Here is a 17,748-nt window from a genome sequence, read left to right as displayed (position 1 = left end):
GTAAACCATACTTGAATGCCTGTGTCTCAAGATCACATTGAAATGATTTAAAATTGGTATAATATTTTCCTGGAACACCAAAAAAGAAAATGAAGAAATGTTTCATGAATACATGTTTCATTTTTTGACAGTGGCCTACAATTGATTCATCTCCCCTTGTCTTTTTCCATCCTCCTCAAAGTCCATTTCAGGAGAAAACGTAACAGCATGCGTCTTTGATTTTCTCCTTCAGTGCAATTCTAGAGGAACCTAAATGGAAGAAGATATGACTCACTTGAGATTAAGAATTCATTTTTCATATCCTAGTATGAAACCTCTAACCCCTAAACAAAGTTGTTGGAAATGTGAGACATGAGCAATAACTGAATCTTCTCTCAGCTCACTGTAAGCCTGCACCAGCATATTTCCAACAGACACTTACCTGATTGATTTAGAATATGATAAAATAAAAAAAAAGTAACTTTATAAGGTTATGCCAGTCCTACTCGTGGCCCACATCAAACAGCCTCAGAAACCTAATATAACCTAATATACAGTATGTTTACTGTAGGATAGTTTGACAGTATTTCAGTCGCCGTATTTATACATATTTAATTAAGTCAAAATAGATAATAATAATTAATAATTGGCTGTGCAAACTAAATGTTATACCAGTAAACGCTTGTTGTGAAATGCAGTACATGTTCAACCCAAAAAATCAAGGACTACATTGTCACTGTTGAAAAGCACCCAAAACCAGGCTGAACCAGCACCATCAATCTGAACAGTTTCAGTGCCATTTCTGCAATTATCACCTTTGCCAGATTTGGTCCAAGGGGTAAAGGGTTGGAAGAAACCTGATAAGGGACCAGCTTCTTATGAATGAAGGTTTTAGTGTTGCAATGCATGTAAACTTGCTTCATCCCAAATAACATCCCAGTTTAATTTGCACATATAACAGTGCAGAACGTAAAGAAGAGTTTGTGAGGTGCATTCTCTCAAAATTGTACCAACCAGTGAATAGATGATGTATCATCAACACTGTTTGTGGATGACACCACTTATTATTTGAAATCAGTAGTTACAAATATTGTTCTCTTTATATTCTATCCATATATCCTATGTCATTTGTCCTATTTTATTGTCCAGCTTCCCCTAACCCTGTCCCATCACCCACACGTCTGTTTCTTATTTCCTTCTCCCTCACTTACACTCTTACACTCTTCTGTCTCCAACTCTACAGCCCTACGAGCCTCAGTTATTTAGGCTCTGTGTGCAGTGCCTGGCTGCAGTGGCCAAGGCCCTGCCTCCTGACCACATGGACTCAGGTGGTGTATCCCATGCTGACAGAAAAGGCTCCATTGACACAGAAGGACACTTTGACCCCCAACCTGTAGATACCTCCAAGTAAGATACTGACTAGGTAGATTTGTTGATTTTAGACAAAGAATAGCAGATGTTGAATCTGGATATCCTGAAGATGACCTGCTCTGCTCCAGGAGAAGTGTAAGATGTGGAAGAAAGATTTAACTTTGGGACAAGTTATTGATATGAACATTTATTTTCATGCTTTATAAATCTTTGCATTATTATATAATGAATGAATAACACAATAATAATTCAAAGCTGTATCCAAATCTGTAACAGTGCAATAGAGCTAAATGATGTATTTTTTCTTTCCCCGCACTAGTGTATCAGTGCCAGAGAGACTGGAGTTTGTATTGAACAAGTATGCAGAGCATACTCATGAGAAGTGGTCACTGGACAAGGTGATATCATAATAATTATTCCTCAAATCTGAACAACTAAAACTTGACAAACTAGAGTTGATGTATGATATCCTAATCAGGAATACAGTCAGTCCTATGATAATGTTTCTGCTTGACGGTGTCAAAACATCTGTCTGTTGTGTGGTTGAGCTAATATGTTGTTGTCTGCATATTTTCAAATGTGTGATTTTTACTGAATCTGTGTGTTATCTCTGTCAGTTTGCCAATGGCTGGGTTCATGGGGAGCAACTATGTGAGAGCACCAAGGTTCATCCTCTCCTCAAGCCATACAGGGCTCTGGCTGAGAAGGTAGACTTAGAAGTCCGTTTTTATGTGTGTATGTGTGTGTGAGTGTGTGTCAATGTACTTCAGTAAAGAAAGCAGTGAATTGATAAACCCAGTGGCACTTGCATACAAAATGTGGTGTAAATAATATGAAAGATTAGAATGCCTCAGTTTGTGGTCTTCGGTGTATGGAGTCCACAACACACTTTCAAGTTTCTGAAATATCAAAATAGTTTGAGCTCCTGCTGTCCTTTGATTTTAGTTTTACATGAGGATTTATCTGTATTTCTTGCTTTTCCAGGAAAAGGAGGCATACCGCTGGGCCATTAAAGAGACGATAAAGAGTATGCTGGCCTTCGGATGGACCGTAGAGAGGACCAAAGAAGGAGATGCATTTGGCACACATACCTGTGCACACAGAGTCTCTCAGTCTGGACAAGTATGTGACCTCTACAGACCATATTCACATAGCCTCTGGGTAGCAAACATCTCCACTCATTGGAGTTTACATGTTTGTTTTCTTTTTGAAAACCATTTGTTGTCTGTCCTAGCTGTCTTTTGAAGGAGCATCAACCTTCAGCCCCAAACCTATGGACATGAGCAGCATCACCTTATCATGGGATCAGTGTGTAAGTAGATGCATTTTTCCATTTGAAGTTGGCACAACCTGGCTCTACTTAAATCTCAGCACATGATCTGCATAAATGGCAATAATTGCCATTTACCGGTGTAGTTGTGTGTAAGGCAGAGAAGTATTTTTTGTGTGCTCATATCTGATCTGTCCCATGTAATATTTTCTTGCATGTGAGCAGGATTATTATAGGCAGTTTTCACATTATACAGTAATGTAAGTGGCTCATGTTAATGCAGTTGCAGTCTAACTGTACAGACATAATAACTCAGTGACACCACTGATGTGTTATCTTGACAAAAGTAGTTTCCTTGTTGAAGAAGTGGGCCAGGACTCTCCTGCTGGTCCATTATCTGCTGCTTTAAAAGGAAGTAAACAGAGTGATGTGTTTGACCATTATGTAAACCCGCCCTGTGTTTGCATCTCTGTGGTCACAAAATTTCAGACAAAGTCTACCAAACTCATGTGCCAGACAGCTGAATATGGATTTTACTCTTATTTTTAATAGGCAATGGCTGAACAGTTGGCTGAAAACTACCACAATGCCTGGGCCAAGAGGAAGAAATTAGAACTTGACAGTAAAGGTACCATAACAACTGTTACTCTTGCCCCTACTCTCAGGAAGCACAAAAGCTACCAAAATTGCAATTACTTTAACAAATTTCTGTTGTCAGGAGGGGGTGGCCATTCAATGCTTGTACCCTATGATACCCTGACTGCCAAGGAGAAGACCAAATTTAGAGAGAGAGCCCAGGATGTTCTCAAGTTCCTTCATCTCAATGGCTACACTGTGTGGAGGTGAGTACAGAATGATTACAAAAGGGCAATGTGGTGCAGTATGTAAATTAGTTCTATTTTTTGTCCCTGTGGTATTGCTCCTATAACACTGTTTAGCAGGAATCAGACATTTCTGTGACTTCCAGTACAGGTCACAACCTGAAAATACTGCACAACTAGTGAAAAAAACTAAGAAAAATTACATTGCATCTTTATCCTCCCACTGCACAATATTGTCTTTAAATTCTTGCAGTAAATTCAGGAATTTAAATACATTTTCCAGATTGTAAAGTGTTTAAGGTTCACTGACTCACCATCTTTTCAAGCGTTAGTCCTGTTTGATTTCATTCCCTCTACAGGGATCGGAAGACGGTGGAGATGGACTTTCCAGCCATAGCCAACTGTTTTGGCTACACTCTCCTTCAGCGGCTGCTGTCTCACACTGAGGAGGCCCAAGAGGACATATTGGAGCTTGGTAACATTGTAGTGGTTGTGAATTTAAAGACCTAAAAAAAACTCATGGACATAAAATAAAATACATAAAATGACTTTGAAATTATACATCCTGTAGTGACCCCTTTTCGCCAATCGATCAGGGGCACCTGGTAGCTGATGGTGAGGATGTTTCGACGCGTGTAAATGACATGTCCACTCCGCTGCTTTGATCTACAATGTGTTGCTGTTTATTGTTTATGTTCTTCGGTTCCAGTTTCCAATAGCAGATTACCAGTTCAGATTTAAACAAACAAACCTGACATGCCACGGTCTAAAACTGTTTGCCTCTCTTCAGCCACACCTGGGTGCATCACCTGGCTGATTATATGCCCTCTCACAAGCAGGGATGCCCCAAGTGGTGGGAAGCTTACAGCAGAAATAACTAAAGGAATCTAATGCAATACAAATTAAACACATGCACAGAAATGGCTCTTACACATCCCAAAGGTATTGGTATACAATGTACAATACCTGATACTGTAAGGCTTTGAAAATATCACTGGGCCTTGTATTAGTCCTTGGATTTTCACTGTTTATTTCATGAATAATGAGCAACAGTCTCTCGAGTATGCATTCATGTCTGGCCAGGCCTGGTTATGTGAACCTTTCTTTCTTGAATGAAAAGTTCATAGAACTATATCTGTATTGTTCTATTTTGTCTCTAGTATCAATACAGTTTTATAGTTTTAGTATTTGATTGTGTAGGATTTATTGTTTTGTTGTTTATTTCTTTTCAGAGGTGATGCAAGCCAGAGGACAGATGTCTAAAGGAGAAAGAGCTCCACACCAGCAACCACTGCAGTTTTTTCTTAAGGTTTACCTCACAGCAACATACAAACAATCGAAATGCAACATCTAGTTTGTGATATAGAATCAAAAACCCTGATCCAATTTCACTTTTCCAATGCTGTTTTCTTTCTTCTCCAAAGCCTTTTTTTTTATTTACGTCATATAATTATTTTTGTTACATCGTTGCCATCGACAATGCCTCTAATTAAGACCCTTTGTGACTTTGTAATTTATTTAACCATTTTGGAAATCCATGTGGGTGTGTCAATTGCCACCAGGACATTGATTAAAGCTTCCCACACTGTTCTGCCTCGAAAGAAGCAGCAAGTGAAAAGGATTTATTTTTCATTGATGGGCCCCCCTGAGACAGATCCAGTCAGCCAAAACCTTGAACAGTTATGCCTTAGATCTCTACACCCCACACCTCCCACTCAACCACACACTCTCATAAATACTCCTGCCTCTGTCTGGCTGTCCATCTGTGAATTGCCAGTGCTTTATGTGAAGAGCTAATGGAGTGCAAACTGTTTTCCCACAGGTCATTGTTGGGTCCATCCTTATGAACTCATTTTCAAATTCTAGTCATAATCAGAGGACATTTTTATCTTCTAAATTATGGGAATTAACAAGTAATAAACAAGACTTCATGGGGGATATTTTTGATGTAATGTTGCAGCCATAAAAAAGGATCTTTGAATTTTAGATTTCTCTCAGCAAGTATGATGTAGCTTCAGTGAAGCTCTGGGAAAAGCAGGCACAGAATGAATGTGATGTATTTAATCAAACTTTGAAGCTAGTCAGAGGAAATGTGGGTAATACATGTTGATTTATCAAGTGACTATTGGCTGTTACTCCATTCAACAGGTTATCCTTCCTCTTTTGGAACAATACGTTAAGAGCTATCGGCTGTATTTCCTCTCCACTTCTCTCTCTTCAAGTGGTAATAGGAGCCACGCCTCAAAAAAGGAAAAGGAAATGATATCAAGGTATGTGTCACCCCCAACAAAACGGGCAGTATGCTAATTATAATATTTTAAAAAGTTGCACAACATATTATTATGGGACAAGTAGTCAGACATGTTTTGCATAAGTTATTTTTTTTTCTACTCCCCTCTCATTACTTTGCTTTTTCTTCTCATATCCAGCCTCTTTTGTAAGCTTGCGGCTCTAGTAAGACACAGGATCTCACTTTTTGGTAAGGATGGTGTCTAAATAATGCTTATTCAGACATTAATTTACTCCTCTTGCTCTCTTGTTTCTTGCTTCCTTGGCTTGTCCATGATTGTGTCTGTTGAATGTCTCTGCTTTCTTTAAGATTCATCTAATCCCTTATGTGTTAATGTATGTTCTGTATTTGCAAATCTTTTGGGCGTGTGCTGACATTTTAGATTTAATGTGTGTGTATTTTCTCAGGAAATGAAGCCTCATCAGTTGGAAGCTGCCTCCATGCTTTGGCTCAGGCTCTGGATGCCAGGTAGCTAGATGGCACTACTGTTTCACTCTGTCTAAATTGATCTCCTTGCTCTGCCTGCGGTCACATCAGTGTCAGACAACCATGTCTGAGGATGAGATGACTGGTGTAATTGAGCCACTGATACACTGATGCTATCTAATTGTGGTTGATGTCACTTTTGTTCCCTGAGGACAGTGCCTCTGAAGCATGATGCTAAAAGCAGAGTCTTGGCTCTGCAGAGATTGATGTCATTTAGGCTTGTCTGGTGGATAAATTAGCAACTGATTTAGTCCACTTAACTGGTTTTTATTATAGCTTGCCAAGAGACACTGCATGGCACATTTCTTACATTGTACATTTTTAAACAGACCAAACAAACCAATTACTATTTCTAATTACATGTGCAGAAATTTTGTTAGTAGTCATTTTCTCGCCCTTTGGCCCTAGGACATTGATGAAGTCAGCCCCAGAGTCTATCCAAGCATCTCTGCATTCATTCTTTGAGGCAGCTGCAGCTGATCTGGAGATGACCGTGGAAAACCTCTCTGTGACCTTGGTCTGTTTGCCTCAGAGTAGAAGTCAACAAGGTAGAGGAGTAGCCAAGGTTTTCAGCTTCACAACCTCCATTCTGCTCCCCACCCTAACGTCACTCTTCCAGCATCTTGGCATCCAAAACTATGGAGTGGACCTCCTGGGTAAGGGTTAACTTGGTGTAGGCCACTGTCAAGGAAGAATGTCATACATTATTGTTACAAATGTAGCCCATTAACATACATTTCTGTATCATTTCACAATAGTGAAATCAAAATCACCACCACATGTTTTCATTTGGCCAACTTTTTTCCCTCTGCAATCGACAGAGCTGTCTGAACAGCTGGTTTCCACGCCCCTAAAATTACCCAGAGACACCTTCCCCTCAACTTCCCACCTTCCACATCTTTGAAACCAGCTCTCATTAAGTGGCTCAGTCATGGATACAGAGCAGCAGGAGCATATTGTCTGTCTCACTAATATCTTGACTTTCCAGGAATCATTTATGAAATGAATCAGCAGCCATCCAGCTATCTGTGATTGTCTGTTATCAGCAACTGAGTGTTCTTGACTGTTTCTGAGAGAAATCTTACAAGGATCTCAGATTAAAGCATCACCTTGTCTTTCCAGTGGGGAGTATCCAGGTGTCCTGTTACAGGATCCTCAACAGTCTCTACTCTCTTGGCACCAGTAGCAGCATCTACATGGAGGGGTACTGCCTGTATTCCTATGTCATTTCAGAGTTTGTGCTGACAATGTCTTTTTTTCTCCATTTAATGTCTACACTTTTTTTTCATAAGCCTTTGGTTAAAAAATGCAATGTTACAGGAACTGTTTTGTGCGCGCTGTACAGATAATACTTAATCTCTGAATTCATAGATATTATGAAATACATCAACTGTCCTCAGACATTGATTATGTATTATTGTTGGGCTGTACACAAATATATTAACGCTAATAATAAATGTAATGAGGGCAAAGTAAGATCAAAGATCATTTGTGAAACACTGGTAGAAAAGAAAACAACTGGCAACTAAGTTAATAATTCTACCCCAAAGAGTTTGATATGGTTTGGACATTAGACAGTCCCATGCCTGTGTCCTAACACAGCACTTTTATACAGGCAGAAGACAGCAGCAGGCGCTTGTCTGGCAGCTCTGACTGGAACTTTTCCCGTATGCTTCCTGGAACCAGCCCTAAACCAAAACAACCCTTACTCCGTCTATAACAACATGAGTGCTACTGAGAGAGAAGGTAACAAACAAACACACTGCATACACATCGATATTTATGAGTTTTGTCTGTTTAATCTTTCTTGAATAGCTCTCACCCTTATATCTTAACCCCTCTGTTTTCTCAGCCTTATTTTCCATATCTGTTTCTCTTAGACGTGGGGCTGTCAGATCAGGTGGAGGACATGTGTCCCCTCCTGCCCTCTCTGGAACAGGCTCTGGGGGAAGTGGAGGAGTTGGCAGGTGCTGGTGCTGGGGCTCGCCAGCCACACTACATGCATGTCATGGAGGTCACCTTGCCCATGCTTTGCAACTACATGTCCCTTTGGTGGCACTGGGGCCCTGAGGGCCACCCAGATAACCCAATCTGTACCTCAGTAATTCCTCAGCATGCTAGTGACCTACTTGGCTACATCCTCCGCATCATCCATAACCATGTGGGTGCTAGCCAGAGTGACTGGATGCAACAGCTGGCAGGTATTGTGGTCATGTCCAATATTATGTGGATTTCTTTCATCCATATTGGTTGTGCTTCTCATTCTCCCTTTTTCCACACGTGTTTCAGTTTTTTCTCAGGCAATCATATGCAAAGCCCGCACTGAGCTGTTAAAGACCCATTTCCTGCCACTGATGGAGAAGTTGAGGAAGAGGGCTGAATGTATGCTGTTAGAGGAGGAGCAGTTGAAAGCAGAAAGTTGTGATACCTCAGAAGCAGAATTGCAGATACAGGAGAAGTTCACTGTGCTGGTGCAAGACCTCTATGCCTTCTATCCCCTCCTCATCCCATTTGTCGATTGTAATCGGTAAGATATGCTAGCAAGGAGCTTAGATGTGGAGAAGCAAGGTTATTTTCTGAGGCCTGTTTAAGCATTTATAGACTCAGTGGGAAGAGAAACTCATTTAACCATATTTTACATTGCAGTAATTATCAACTCCCCCCCTGAAGTTCTTCAGAAACATTGTGAATAAAGAATTTTCCATTAATGTTTGTTAAAGACGGATAAAAATCATTGAGTTAAACAACAATTGATGAATTCTGAAAAATACAAAAAGATTTAAGAAGCATATCATTGAATGGTTTCAGTTATTATTTCAGGCATATGTTTAGCTTTACAGGAATAAATTCTGAGATTACAACGTGGTGTGTCATGGTCTGTGTTGTCTAAGAGCCAGCTGGCTGAAAGAGTCGAACCCTCACGCAGAGCAGCTGTTCAGCATGGTGGCAGAGGTCTTTATATTCTGGACTAAATCTCATGTGAGAATGACACATAGTAGTGTTTTTTCTTCATTCTTCCCATGTCATTACTGTCCACCGGGAAATCGTACCCTATAAACCATGTCATTGTTTGTTCCCTGTGTTTATAACAACAGAATTTCAAATGGGAGGAACAGAACTATGTGGTCCAAAATGAAATCAACAACCTAGTTTTCTTGGTCAACAAAGACAAAATGTCCAAGGTCAGCCATATTTCTAAATTGTGCTCATGATAGTGTGCTTGCACCGATGGGTAAGAACTTCATCTCTTTACATCACAAAAACTACTAACTGAAAAAAAGTTGCCAACTTAAATCTCAAAGTTAATTTATGTTTATTGCTTTTCAATGCTCAGTTTGACCATGAGACGAGGAGGATGAAGAAGAAGGGGGATCGTTATTCCACACACACCTCTCTCATTGTGGCTTCCATAAAGAGACTGCTCCCCGTGGGACTGAGGGTTTGTTTTCCAAGCGACCAGAGCCTTATCATGTTGGCTAAGAGTGGCTTCACTCGGGTCAGTTGAAATGTGGACAGTGCTCGCATTAATGTTGCCCCTATGATCACAAAACCTTTTGAGATGTAAATCATGGTGTAATTTACACGTAATTCTATGATAATCTGCAGTATTGTATGGTATTATACTTGAGGAGAGTGCCTTGAAACATCTGTGTGGTGTATCTATTTAATGTTGGCCATTATTCGCTTTTCACAGAAGAACAATGAAGATGAGATTCGAGAACATGTTCTCAATTACCTTATACAAAATCAGGTAAAATCTGTCTCTACATTGTGATTTTTTTTTGTTCTAAACATTTACATAATATAGACTAGATAGACAGATTGTTCTTAATTAAATGAGGGAATCAGTTGTATAACAACCATTTTTAGGATGGTTAGAAGATTCTTATTGCTTCAAATTTGAGAAAAAATCCTTCTTTGTTTAGAACAGTCCTTAGTTTAAGTGTTTCTACTACATTTCTACTGTCAGCAGATATTTTACTATTTGTTGACATGCAAAGAAGTGCATGGTGGATTTAACTGGAGAATGCTCTCATAGCCTGTAAAATCCCAGGCTATTTGTAATGCTCTCAGTTAGTGAATCATACTGTACAGCATACGCATGCAATATTTGTTTATTTATGAGTAAGTGATAAATGTTTATTCATGAATCAGTGATGGAAAAAAGGACAAATTCTGCCATTAACATGCACATCCCTTGATCCAGTTACTTTATTGGTTGGAAAATTAGAAATTATTTGTGGCAACAAGTTTGTTGTTGATCATAACAGAATTCAAGCCAAGAAATTAAAGGTAAAAAGGAAAGCAAGATTCCTTGATAAAACTTGAATCCTTAATAATGTTTATTAGCCGATTAATTTCAAACCACACTCCTTCATTCATTCTTTCATGTGTTTTGTCCTATTGATTGTGCTTTGCTCTGAGCTGCTAATTCTCTTCAAGCAGTCTTTTTATAAATATATATATTGAGTAATTGAAATACCAGCAAAAAATAACCAAATATGCCATTTACTCTTTACAGGCTACAAACGGCTTGAGGCAGGAGACCCTTTATGTTGAACACTCGACCCAGCTAGGGGCCATGACTGATGCTCAAAGGACCGTAGACAGGATTTTGGAAATAGCTCGAGTTCTGTATTACCTGGATCAGGTGAGCTTTAAAAGCAATATAAAAATGTTATCTGTTATAAATTCAGATACTATTTTTTATCGAATCTGCTATGTATGTGTACTGCTTCTATTTCACTCATCAACTGCTTTAAAGCGATAAGCAATCATTCAAATTTCCTGAGATTAACCTCTTGTAAACCTGTACAGAAACAACCTGTAAACCTCATATACATTTTGTCACAATGTCACAAATGTCACAATAGAAAAAACACAGGCCAGGATTAGTGGCTGCTTCGTTTTCAGGGTTATGGCGTTGTGTATGCTGGCTCGCTCTTATGGCTTACTGGGACACAAGAGGGCCATCGATAATATTAATGAGAAAAAGAGATGCCTCTCTGAAAAACATCATGAAATCAGGACTGAATATTGATCGATTAATCGATAAAGGTTTGAGAAGCAAAAGGGAACAGTAAAATACTATGAAAAGGCATTGACAAATCAACTGGAGAGGAAAAGCCCAAATGTGGTAGCATACAGCTCAAAATATGTGGGGCTACTCAAAATGATGGCTGTTGCAATAAGTTTGATAGTCATTCTATAAATTCTGTTCTGTAATTGGGACATCCATCCTTTTTCCTCTGCGTATCCGAGGTCGGGTTTCAGTGGCAACAGGCCAAGCAAGGCCCTCCAGATGTCCTTTTCCTGAGCAATGCTCAAACCCCTCCTTGGGGATTCCAAGCTGTTTCCAGGCCAGATGAGATATATAATTCCTCTGGCGAGTTCTGGTCCTTCCCCAGGGTCTCTTCCTAATAAGACATGCCTGTGAACCACCTCAACTGGCTGTTTCCAACTCAAAGGGGCAGCGGCTCTACTCCGAGCTCCAGACGTCCTGCGGAGAAAACTAATTTCAGCCACTTGTTCCTGCCATCTTGTTCTTTCGGTTGTTACCCAAAGTTCACGATGACAGCTGAGGGTTGCATTATAGATGGACTGGTAAATCGAGAGCTGAGCCGGAACCACAATGGTCCAGTACAGCGCCTGCATTACTGCTGACTGCCAGGGATATGGGTGAAGCTTCCCTTGATTCTTTGGATTCTGCCTCCTCCACACTTCTTGGTTGGGTTCAGGAGTTCCTCAAAGTGGACCCAGTCAGGGACAGAATTTGGACAGAAACTCACAAAGACTCACCTTCCCCATGTTTCAGTTTATGACACATCTGCTTTAATACCAGTATCTGCCTCATACAGTGTGGGTATAGCACCAGATATGCTATCATCTTCTGGCTATATGGTAATGACCAGTCTTGTCTGGCAAAGACCAGAGCTTGTCTGACAAAACTAGTCTCTTTATCCCATAGTGAGTTACCTAAACAAATGTTGAAATAGAACAGAGAAATTAACCCTGCAACCTTTGAGACCTCTGTGGCCATTGGCTGCTCATCTGCACTACCTTGTTAGCCAACAGGAGATCGAAGTGTATTCGTCCACGATTGAAGGGATGATTGACGATTTTGGTTTTTCCTACACCAACATTAAGGCGATTTCAACTCACTCACTATTAGAACTGAGATTTTAGAAAAATAATTTGTAGAATCTGCTCTTCCCTGTGCATTGAGAGATGTTTCTGGTGGAGCCGCATGACCACCTGCCAATCTCTAACAAACCAGTTTGCCGTCTCTTTCCCATGGATCAACACCCAACATCTCCGTTCTCCATTTGCCTGCTTATCAATCCCTTGCACAAGCTGTGACACTTGTCTTTGACACTAGGAAGTGGTGGCAGCGCTGCTCCCTGTTGATCATATCGCCTGTTTTTCAATCTTGAGTAACCACAAGATGATGATATGAAAATAAAAGATGATGATTTGAAAATAGAAACAATCACTCAACCCTGCTACTGTGATACATTATTTATCTTTGATTTTTGGTTCAGGTGGAACACCCACGGAGAAGTAAAAGACCTGCATGGCACAAGGTCTTATCCAAACAGAGGAAACGAGCAGTGGTGGCCTGCCTAAGGATGGCTCCCCTCTACAACTTACCCAGGTACAGCCACAAGATGTATATACGGTATGGTTGCACCCACAATGTGCTCATAGTGCTCAGGCTGCTACATTTTTGTGAACATTTTGCTCTGAATGAGCCTTGTGAGAGTAGAGAGTAGTACTCTCACACTAAGCATGGAAGGTAGTGAGAAAAATAACGAAAATAAGTGTAATCGACCAGTGAGCTAGCCAGTAACTTTGATCTTTATTTTAATTTGCTAATAGGCACAAAATGAGTCAAGTCACATTGTGAGTGAGTCACAATTTGTTTAATTTCCTTGTTTGCCCTATTGTTTTTTACTGTTCAGACCAAGATGTGATAAAGATACTGCAAAAACAGTAGCAGGAGGATTATGAATGTATTCAGGAGTGTAAATGACAAATCTGTATTGTGCAGGCAACACTATTGTGATGGAGGGGTAATGTAAAACCTAATCAGGCTCAGCCATGTCAGGTCCAGAGGTTTGTAGATGATATAGAAATAGTATTTCACTGTTTTGTGTCTTGTGAATTTATAACCATGTTATATCATTCTTAATTTTCCCACCTTGGCCTGGCATAATAGGCTTTGATGAATGAGTAATAATGGTCTAATCACCGGTCTTTTGTAAGTTTAATAGTTTCCTTCTATGCAGCCTATTTTTCAATCTCTTATTTGTGCAAATGTAAATCTCTTTTCTCTTGGCCCTTTCCCCTCACAGGCACAGGGCTGTCAACATGTTCCTCCAAGGCTACAATAAATCCTGGATATCTGCTGAGGGCCACAGCTTTGAGGAGAGGCTTGTGGAAGATTTAGCTGTGAGTAGAAAAACAAGCCATATTGAAATCAGTTGTTTAAAATAATTCTGTTATGAGTTAAATTAAGTTTTCTTGAATTAAAATCAGGTGAGAAACACAAAATGCCACTTTTCCATCTATAACCCAGATTCCATAGTCATAAATGTGAGCATACCTCGAATATGGCCCTAAATTGCTTTAGGTGAACTGTTAAGTGCTCCTTTTAACTTTGTTAAGTATGCTAGTCAGATAACTGTACATTTAATTACCTACACCAAAAACACCCAGGCTGCTCTTTAAAAAAACAACAACATTTCAGCTACATTCCCATTTTACTCCCTCTCCATCTCATCAAGTTAATGACCTGCAGTGGCAATTTCTTGCCCACAGTTGATTTTATATTTTGGCAGCACATCCTCTAGATTGCATACAAATCCCACTAACTTTGTTGCACCAAAGTCATTCTATAAACTGAAACTACAGTGTGCTGTTTTTGCTATATATGTGAAATGAACACGCTTTACTATTTTGTACTAATAGGAAATAATACAAGAAAGAAAAAATTGAACCTGTTTTCCAGGGATTCCTTTTCTAATATTGAAGCTGTCTTACTATGCATAGTGTGAACACCCTCCATTCTCAAACTCTAACATATAGTACTGTTTGGACAGGATTGGCAGAATGATGGAGCTATTACCAGCTGGAGTAAGTGCTGGCTGCAGGGTACAGTTCCTGACAGGAAAATCTCTTTAATTTTTAACTGTGGTCAAGATGTAATGTGACACTGTGCATGTATTATTGCATTTTTAACTCCACAGTCATTGCAAGAGAGCAAACCTGCAGCATTTAAACGTTAGCCAGCAACCAGAGGCTGTGGATGGTCAGTGTTTGACATTAGTTAAGAACACACATTATTCGCTTTACTCTCTCTGGACTGCAGAAAGAAGGAGCGATGGAGCTGTGTGGAGGTGACAGAGAGGAAGAAAAGGATGTGGAAGATAGTGCCAAACCAATCGATCCCCTCTTACAACTCATTACACTCTTCAGTCGAAGTGCCCTGACAGAAAGAAGGTGTGTGTCTGTCTGCGTGTGTTATTAAAGATCACATGCAGTTCAACTCCTATTCTACTTTTATTAATGGTCAAGCCCGTCACCACAAAAGTCAATATTAAATTGGTCAGAAACATTATTTTCTTTCTTTTACCATTGTTTTCTGAAAGCCTAAAATCTATAACATGCTTCAGTTCTTTATAGGTTTACCCTGCAGAAGCAACACATACGTTTCTAGTAGACACTGCTTTGAAATAGAGGTTTGGGAATGCTACGCAATAGTGCTGTCTCGTTTTTTTGCTGGGTACGTTATGCATGGACACCATTGATATGAACTTTCTTCTGTCTAATACTTAATGTGTTTGTCAAATAAACATGTCAGTAAGTATTCTCATAGTATTTCTCTGAGGCTCTTTCTATTCATGCATGATTTGATCCATCAGTCCCACTGAGGTATCACTGTGATCCCATGATATTCCTGCCGAGACTCACATGCCTTGTGAGAGCATAACATTAAATAAACTATTTCTCCTCCTCCCTGTAAAGAGATTAGTGGTAGCAGTTGTGCAGTCACTACAGCAGTATGATCTAATCAGCCAGGTTCCAGGTTTGCTGGTGTGGTCAATACAAATGTCCAATGCCACTGGGCTGATTTGTGAGTAAAATGGTCTATCCATCTATCCACACACTACCTAGGGGCATTTTGAGGCAGTGCTGCATCAACTATGTAAATAAATGGATCATGTTTAAGCGCTGTGAATGGATCCAGTGAAGATCAGTTATAGATTGACCCTGTCATGGACCAGACATTTTTAGAATGCTGCATCTGTCTATACCTTTACATACACTAATATTATCTGCTCCGTCTTCCCTGTTCACAGTAAGCTTGGAAATGATGGTCTCTATGAGTCCTATGCTGCTATTATGGCCAAGGTAATAAAACATGGATGATCTCCTTAATTGTATATGGCTATTTGTTAATGTAGTGTTTGTTAATTTTTGTGAATAATATACAAAATCAAACAAATTAAGTATAATTTTGAAATGGATGACTGCCAGTAATGTTACATGTATAGTATATATTATATAGGTGTATTACAAATTTTGAGACAATATCGTATTTAACAGTTCTTAGTTCTTGAGACTGGAGTAATGCTCAGCGCAAAAGATGAGGTGGAATGTTTAACAAAGGACTTAAATTTTGCAGATGCTGTTGCAAAGGTTTCTACCAGTATTTGACAGCAATAAAAATTGAAGTGACTGTACAAACAGTGTTAATGGGATTTCTTTTAGCGCGGCTTTCATTTCAGATGCTTTCATGTCTTTGTGCATGTCACATGCAATATATAACAAAAAGTGAAGGACAGTGAGTTTGTACGTTTTGTATCTTTTCGATATTGATATATTTTCTTCCCCTTTTTGATCACCACCCTGTGTTGTATGTTTGCTCTTCCAGAGCTGCCACAGAGACGATGATAATGATGAAGCACAGGAGGTGGAAAGCTTTGAAGTGAGTGTATGGGCTCTTACTTTTACAATTAGTGTCTGTCAAAGTCAAATCAAGTCAAATTTTTATCAATGTAGCTCCACATCACAGATCACAATTTGCCTCAGGGGGCTTTACAATCTGTACAGTACACAGCCCTCTGACTGTAGACCCTCGATTAAGATGAGAGAAAAATTCTCCCAAAAAAAACTTTTAATGAGGAAAAAATGGAAGAAACCTGAGGAAAAAGGAACAAGGGAGAGTATTTTTTCTGTTGCAATAAAATAATAAATTATTCATATTAGATTGGCATTTAAGTTATATTAAATGAGGAAAATGTATTAAATTGTTTGTGTCATAATTAAAAGAATGCATTTATCTTACAAAATTTCAAAAGATACAATGATGAATTTACCCTTCCCAGGAGAAGGAGATGGAGAAACAGAAGTTGCTGTACCAGCAGGCAAGGCTGCATCTCCGTGGAGCTTCTGAGATGGTCCTGCAAACCATCAGTGCCAGTCAAGGTAGGAAAGGGTTAAATACTGAAGTAAATGTCTTATGTTAAGGTTAGTCTGTTGTTTAGTTGAGAGGCGTTTTCTTTTAATAATTCATTGCTTTAGATGAGCCAGTCATTAGCAAGATACTTTATCTTTGCTGAATACTGAACCAAAGATGAGCTTACTCCTGAACTCTGTAGCTGAGAATAAAGTGAGACTTTTTTTTGTGTTTCTTAAAAATGTGCATCAACACTGTACAATGTCTGATGGTGATTTCGCATCCCATCAGGAGTCATGGGCTCCATGATTGCTCCTACACTGAAGTTGGGCATTGCTGTTCTTAGCGGAGGGAATGCCACTGTTCAACAGGTAAAAATACTGCATCGATGCCCCACACACACACACACACACACACACACACACACACACACACACACTCTTATTATACAACGTGTTTACGTGGGATTCCAGAAATAGGTTTGTCTGTTCCCAGCTCTCTGACATTGGCTCTTTTATCCTATCAGGCAGGCACTACAGATTTTAATATCGTGAAACAAGATTTTTATAATTAACACAGATGAGATAAAGATGACATTAAAACATGAGGTTATTGAAGTGGTTATATAAGATTGCTGGATTAATGACATTCAGGAGGACAAAAACAAAATATATGCGCCATGATAATATATAGAAGTACATAAATGAGTAAAAATATAGCAGACTAGGAAAGTAAAACCGTAAAATATGGAATACAGTACAGTTGGAAGATTTAAACTACTGTTTTAGCAGCCTGTCATAATGACACATGGATCTGGATTATTCCTGTCATAGTATTTTCGTTTGAATTAACGACCTTTTCTACAGCATATGGAGTTTTTCACCGTTGAGAACTTTTAAATTCTGTGGCTTGTGAACATAGGGCCTTGTCAGATGAGCTCATCCTCCATTTATCAAACCTTGTCTTGGATGCTTTTTTTTCAATAGAAAATGCTGGATTATCTGAGAGAGAAGCGAGATGTTGGCTTCTTTCAGAGCATGGCTGGACTCATGCTGTCATGCAGGTGAGT

General features: G+C 39.4%; 1 protein-coding gene across 1 annotated transcript in view; it reads left to right on the top strand.

The window, feature by feature from the left end:
* ryr2b (ryanodine receptor 2b (cardiac)) overlaps positions 1-17,748 on the top strand; it is a 61,951-nt gene that overhangs the window by 29,506 nt on the left and 14,697 nt on the right. Inside the window, exons 53-82 of the mRNA XM_070840611.1 lie at positions 1,223-1,386; positions 1,670-1,748; positions 1,968-2,057; positions 2,335-2,472; positions 2,585-2,662; positions 3,173-3,248; positions 3,339-3,462; positions 3,801-3,916; positions 4,674-4,750; positions 5,590-5,711; positions 5,871-5,920; positions 6,139-6,199; positions 6,626-6,873; positions 7,340-7,421; positions 7,833-7,963; positions 8,098-8,418; positions 8,507-8,744; positions 9,109-9,196; positions 9,313-9,399; positions 9,552-9,713; positions 9,912-9,968; positions 10,740-10,868; positions 12,760-12,872; positions 13,573-13,669; positions 14,589-14,719; positions 15,580-15,631; positions 16,155-16,208; positions 16,609-16,708; positions 16,971-17,050; positions 17,666-17,742. Coding sequence (XP_070696712.1) covers positions 1,223-1,386; positions 1,670-1,748; positions 1,968-2,057; positions 2,335-2,472; positions 2,585-2,662; positions 3,173-3,248; positions 3,339-3,462; positions 3,801-3,916; positions 4,674-4,750; positions 5,590-5,711; positions 5,871-5,920; positions 6,139-6,199; positions 6,626-6,873; positions 7,340-7,421; positions 7,833-7,963; positions 8,098-8,418; positions 8,507-8,744; positions 9,109-9,196; positions 9,313-9,399; positions 9,552-9,713; positions 9,912-9,968; positions 10,740-10,868; positions 12,760-12,872; positions 13,573-13,669; positions 14,589-14,719; positions 15,580-15,631; positions 16,155-16,208; positions 16,609-16,708; positions 16,971-17,050; positions 17,666-17,742 — 3,422 coding nt within the window. The remainder of the gene's footprint in view (positions 1-1,222; positions 1,387-1,669; positions 1,749-1,967; positions 2,058-2,334; positions 2,473-2,584; positions 2,663-3,172; positions 3,249-3,338; positions 3,463-3,800; positions 3,917-4,673; positions 4,751-5,589; positions 5,712-5,870; positions 5,921-6,138; positions 6,200-6,625; positions 6,874-7,339; positions 7,422-7,832; positions 7,964-8,097; positions 8,419-8,506; positions 8,745-9,108; positions 9,197-9,312; positions 9,400-9,551; positions 9,714-9,911; positions 9,969-10,739; positions 10,869-12,759; positions 12,873-13,572; positions 13,670-14,588; positions 14,720-15,579; positions 15,632-16,154; positions 16,209-16,608; positions 16,709-16,970; positions 17,051-17,665; positions 17,743-17,748) is intronic.

The sequence above is a fragment of the Pempheris klunzingeri genome, chromosome 12 (genome assembly GCF_042242105.1).
Source record: "Pempheris klunzingeri isolate RE-2024b chromosome 12, fPemKlu1.hap1, whole genome shotgun sequence".
NCBI classification, from domain to species: Eukaryota; Metazoa; Chordata; class Actinopteri; order Acropomatiformes; family Pempheridae; genus Pempheris; species Pempheris klunzingeri.
The sequence above is the reverse complement of the archived record's forward strand: the minus strand, read 5'-3'. Positions and strand labels throughout refer to the sequence as shown.